At 43.4% G+C, this 5,950-nt stretch overlaps 1 protein-coding gene across 1 annotated transcript in view; it reads left to right on the forward strand.

The window, feature by feature from the left end:
- LOC104408665 (solute carrier family 22 member 23-like) overlaps window positions 1-5,950 on the forward strand; it is a gene marked incomplete at both ends in the record, with an annotated part of 23,343 nt that overhangs the window by 269 nt on the left and 17,124 nt on the right. The window contains one exon of the mRNA XM_010018330.1: window positions 5-111. Coding sequence (XP_010016632.1) covers window positions 5-111 — 107 coding nt within the window. The remainder of the gene's footprint in view (window positions 1-4; window positions 112-5,950) is intronic.

The raw sequence follows: 5,950 nt of genomic DNA on the forward strand, positions 1-5,950 counted from the left end.
TTCCCACCGCCCGGGCTGCCCACCCCGGCAGGGGGCAACGCCAGCGAGTGCGACTGCCACGAGTGGCACTACCGCATCAGAGCCGGCCTCGTCCAGAACGTCGTGAGCAAGGTGAGAAAGGCGGCTTCCCTCAGGTCCCCTTCCCTGTCCTGCCCTCACGGACGCAATCAGCCCTGCCCTGGCCCCACTCGGTACCCTGCTCATCCCAAGATGAGGGAAGCAGGTGGGCACAATGCGGTTCTGTCCGTTTGTGCTGCCGCTGGCTCAGTCAGGTGCCCTGTGGGTTACCCTCCCACTGGGAGTAAATCTCGCATCCCTGTAGTCATTTCCCTCCTAGGGTGTCACTCCAGGTGTCCATGCTGTGGGTTTCTTATCTGGGCGGCACTGAGCTGGAAGTTCTGATATGAGATCCTTGGTGGCTCTTTGGGATCTCAGCAATGGCAGCTGTCCTGTCCTAGATGCGGGTGTCTGTAAGAAAGACTGTGGGCCAGAGTGAGAGGAAAGGGCTGTGGAGAAGGCTTTGCCAGTGATATCCCTCATCTTTGTGCAAGTGTACTAATGCAGGCATACAAACCAAAAACCAGGTTGATTTTTAGGGAAGCTAAAAATCACTGCTGGGAGGAAAATGAGACAAAGTTCTGCTGAATTCTCTTTGTTTATTTATTCTCTTTGTAACTGTTTCAGTAGAACAATAAAAGAAGGAATGTCTCACACAAGTTGTACTCCAGAGGCAGAAGTGCATGCTGCTTTGTTTTGTGTTGCCTAACGTTTATAGCTAAGGTGGAAAATTTCTAGCAAGGAGGGTTGCACCGCTTTCTGCTCTTACTTCATATTTGCTGAGTAGGGCATGCAAAAAACCCCCACCTTTTCATCTGAAATCTTTGGCTTGTGTATGGTACCAGCCCTGTGAAAGCCCTACCGCCTGTGGATGGGTCTCTTTGGTATGAACAGGCAGCTGGAGCTCCTGGAAATCTAAAATGAAACTGTTACACCAGGAAAGTAGTTCCTTTAATCTCAAGACCCCCTCCTAAGATCAGCAAAAATTACTTCCTGCCTGGGAGCAGTGTTTTGGATTAACTGTGCTTATCTAGTTGGGAAAAAGAAACAGAGCGATAATTAGATGATTGGCATGATTGTGCTTTGGATAGCTGGTACATTTTTGATTTAATTGCTGAAAATCATTTTGGTTTTTCTTTGTGTCCCGTGAAAGTATGAGCAACAGGGAAAAAGCAGGTAAGGCAAATCCCTCAAAAACTTAAATTCAGAATGGATTATAAAAAGAGTAACCCAGCTATGCTCCTTTCTTGAGAAAAATACAGGTACAGGGTGGACTTGAATGGTTTGTGATGTAGACGTGCATAATAAAATTTGACTTAAGAGAGGCAAATTTTTTTCTGTTTATAAACAGAGACTGAGTTATTCATGTGTTTTAGGGTTTAACAATGATGCTTAAGTGTGTGGGGAAAAAAAATCTCAAAATGTTTTTTTAGTGTAAACTGCAAAAAAATTTTTTTAAGTGTTTGAGTCTTTTGAAGGTCATTGTCAAGTTGGCCACAAAAGGTCAAGGGAGAATTATCTTGCCATCTCGCATGCTTCTTTAAAAATAATAAAAAAAGTGTTCTTTGGAAGAACTTGCAGTAAAGGGCAGATCAATTTTAAGGGGTAAATAAACATCTGTGGTCCCTGCTGTCTTGTTTTCTATTACAAAGAATAATAATCATCTTTTGGGACTATGGGTTTTTCCAGTGCGGAGCTTTTATTTTTGTTGTAGGCTAGCTTCCAAAAACTTGGCATCTTTTTTTGCTTTGATTTGTAATCTCGTCTAATTATAATTAGATTTTTTTCTTGAGGTCAGGATTCTGCCTTAGTTTGTGCTTTGGTTTTGTTGGGGGGTTTCTGGGTGGCTGCGCTGTCTCTTTTTATACCAGTGAAGATTTGCCTCTCTTAAAAGTCAAATTTTGTTATGCACTTCTACATCACAAACTATTCAAGTCCACCCTGTACCTGCATTTTTCTCAAGAAAGGAGCATAGCTGGGTTACTCTTTCTTAAATCTCATCTAATTATAATTCGATTGTTTTCTTGAGGTCAGGATTCTGCCTTAGTTTATGCTTTGGTTTTGTTGGGGGGTTTCTGGGTGGCCGTGCTGTCTCTTTTTATACCAGTGAAGAAAAAGAGTAAAAACCCAGGCAGAATGTCAGTGTAGCTTCATTTGGACTTACTTTCATATAAACCCCCAGGACCTCCGATACTGTGGGAGCAATTCTCGTAACTGCTGATTCCTCTTACATGCATCTTCACTGTCCTTTGTGAGAAAGAGCTGCCCTGGATGAATTCAGAAGACTGGATGTTCAGATCTCCCTTAATTCCCCTCAAAAATACATTTGTTTCTGTAATGTATTATGCAATGTTCTCATCTTTCTAAATAGAATTTTATTAAATCTTAGTCTAATATAGACTCATCTGTGTAGTAGCCAGGGGTTATATTGAAATATCATAAAGAGAGCCAAAAGTATATTAATAAAAAATGCGCTTTTGTTTGGCCAGTAAATCCCGTTGTTCTCATCTTCAGCGGTCCAGGCTAATCACTGCTGAATGCTCCATCGTTGCTTTGTCTGCAAAAATGATGAAACAGTTGTGGTCGTTTAGCACAAAGCGTATTTCCTGCTCTGCGTTTTGTTGATGTACATGCACGTGAGACCTCGCTGTGCCCTGTTCCTCAGAAGCAGATAGCTGTCCTTTGACTGTGTTCAGTTTACTATCTCTATAGCCTCTCTCCTGATGGAGACCCTTCATCAGATGTTGTCTCTCTGCCCAGGCTTTCTCAGCTCTCCCTTCTCTGGTGCCCATTTGCTCCCATCCTGTGTCCTGCTGGGAATGATGGAATGAAGATCTTGCAATTTCCAGCCCTGCTGCGTGCTTTGCTTAGCTCTGCTTGGCTTTAAGGCTTTGCTGGAGCCAGGGGTGGCCTTGCACCTTCCATGGAGAGTGGCATCACCGTGGTAGGTGCTGCCATTATCCTGACCTCCTTGGCTGAGTCACTGGGAGCGGTGCTTTTTATAGTGCTGCCAGTCATTTGAACTGGAAATGGTAATAAAGGACGTACCGCTTATTATTTAACACTGTTGAGATTCATATAGTGAAGAGGTCAAAGGCATAATTTAACCACAGGGATTCCAGTGGCCATATTAAATCACCCATCTGAGCTAATGTCCTGACTTGGTACATAAATCTTGGACTTTAAGTTGGTTTGTACATAAGTATCTTCTTTTAGGACAATTCACTTCTAAGGCTTTTTCACTGCTGAATTCTTCTTTGAGGATTTTCATCTATTCTTTATCACAACATCACCATTATCACACTGCTCTAAACAGAGTGCATGTGTAGTGTTTGAGAGCACTGTATCCTGAACTAGTTTTTAGGCAAAAGGCTAGTGAAAAAAAACAACCCTGCCTTTTAAACGGACCATGTATCTTGCCACTGTCCAAAGGAAGGATGCTGAGAAATACTCTCCTTTTTTTGCCTTGGGAGAAACCCTGAGGTCCCACTTTACCCATTTGTAAAGTGATGCTTCAAGTAAATTATTGTCATTCACGCAATACACAACATAATGACAACTAAACATACATAGCCATGAAGTCTAGCAGGAAGTTGGAGTGTGTACACAGTAGGGACTTTTCTGATGCTCTCTTTAACTTCTTTAGTGCTTGGATCTTCTGACCATATGCAAAGCCAGCTGTAATCTTGGGCAAAGTTTTCATGGAAGCTCTTGGTTACGGGCTTGATGGTTGCTGGTTTTTTTTCCTTCTGTTATTAGGATGACCTGTCACCTGTGTTCGATTGCATTACATGGTGGGGAGGTTTGTTTTTCTGAATGCTGATTTGTATAATGGGCACCAAAAGCTGACAATGGGCAAGGACTGAAGCTTGATTAAATTGCAGAGGTTGGTGGCACAGCATCCCTCTGTGGGCACCTGCAGCGTTCCAGATCATTCCACCTCTTGGGGGTGGCGTAGGGGGAAGTGGTTAGTTGAAGGCTGCATTTTAATCACCCACAGCAATTATGTAATAATATTTCATGTCTAGTCACACGGGAATTCCTGTTGTGGATGCTTTTCTACTCCAGATGCCTTGTTTTGCTGCAGTGCTGTTCTCTTGGCTCTCAACTTCCCACTTGATTTGGGTTGAGTCATCTTCTTTCCTAAGTAACATGCCATCATTTTACCTATTTGCCACTGGTTCGATCGTTCTCATGCCAATTTGGCTTAGCCTCTAGCAAATTATACCTTCAAAAAAAGTGGAGCTTAATTAGGAGAGCCAAATGGTCCAGGGGCAATGCTGTCTTGGTGTGAACTTGGATCGATTTGGGCCGTGATGTGATGGGTTTTGCTTCTGCAAGGGGAGATGCTTGTGCCCTGTCAGTCTTTCTTTCCCTTGGCTTTATGGCAGTTCTGGCACTTTTCTGGGTACACCTCCATCTGATCCATCTCGTTAACCTGATAGAAAACTCTCTTTAAATACTTTTTACATTCTTTTTTTTTTTTTTTTTCTTGTTTTTCTGCTGGTTTAATGAAGTGAAATGGCTCTGTTCAGTGACACATGCTCAAGACTGTGGTGTTGGCTCATGGGCTTACTGCAGGTATCTGCAAGTAGCCAGAAATGGTGCAACGAACAAATCTGCGTGATAATAGTGATGATAAATGTGACACTGCTTTTGGGGTGATAGGTCTTGGTGTAGGGGATAGGTGTGCATTTGAAGTGGACTTTCAGAACGTAGATGTTAGTTAATTTGAAGGGATTACTCTGTCCTGGGTTCAGTGCTTAAACCACAACAACTCTGGCAAAATCCTTCCCAAAATAAGAGGTGTGCCACCCTAACCTCCCTCAATTTGTGCCTGGCATCTCACTTGTTTCTGCATATCCTCCAATTGGATATCCAATTGGTCTCTTCAAGGAGACTTCAGAAATGCTGACGCTTCTCTTTCTTACCTGTAACTGCCAGGATTTGTCTTGTCAGTGTTGGTTTCTGGCTGACTGGCTTCTGTCTAGTCCCTAATCAATGAAAACCTCCAGCTGTTGTACCCAGTGCAGTAGGTGGGTCAGAAGCAGCAAGGTTGAAGCTAATAATCACCCATACCTTTGCTTCTCTTGTACAGATTGAAGGAGATGTAAGGACCTGCAAGACAGATACTTGCCATGGGCAAACAGACTATTCTTAATTTGTTTGTGACAAGGCTTTGAAGCAACTCTCTCTGCTCCTAATGGGTGCTGAAAGGGTCAACAAGTCCCTGTGGTCAGAGGTATCTAGAGATACTGGCAGACCAGAGCAAACTTCTATTACTATTTTTTTTTATGTCTTCCTCAGCTACGGGAGAGATACCAAGCTTTTTTTTTCCCCTCTTCCCTCTGCGAGGTAGCTGATAAAGTTAGTGGTTGCTAGTCTGAGTGCTTGCAGGCTTGAAAAATCTGCTTGTTAAAGAGGGAGCAAGGAAAGCCGACAGCCTGCCCTGCTGCAGTTGCACAGTGTGTATGGGCAGGCCCCAGAACACGGTGATGGAGCCTTCTGGTTATCAGGGCGCTGGTGATCAGCACCCTAAAACAACAGGGTGAGTTTCTGTCTGAGTGGCGTGAAGGAAGGGGATGGTTGTTTCGGGAACGGTACCTGCAGTTTCCTTGAAGTGAAGAATTGTCCTCTGCCTGACTGAAAACAGCAAATTACCTGATGCTTCAGATAACCGAGTATGATACAACCGGACTACAAATACTTGTTCAGTGAGCTTAAATACTGTTTTTTATTTACTCGGGGGGAGCACTTTCTGTAGGGGCCAAAAAATTCTGAAACAGTTGATCTAGGAAACAGAGACTGGGTTAATACCAGTACTGACATGAGAACTCGGGTAGTCTTAGCTTTTCTATCTGGTAAGGACTTTTTTTTTTTTCACTAGCAGGAA

Source organism: Nestor notabilis, unplaced genomic scaffold (assembly GCF_000696875.1).
Source record: "Nestor notabilis isolate BGI_N333 unplaced genomic scaffold, ASM69687v1 scaffold25717, whole genome shotgun sequence".
Taxonomy (NCBI): Eukaryota; Metazoa; Chordata; class Aves; order Psittaciformes; family Psittacidae; genus Nestor; species Nestor notabilis.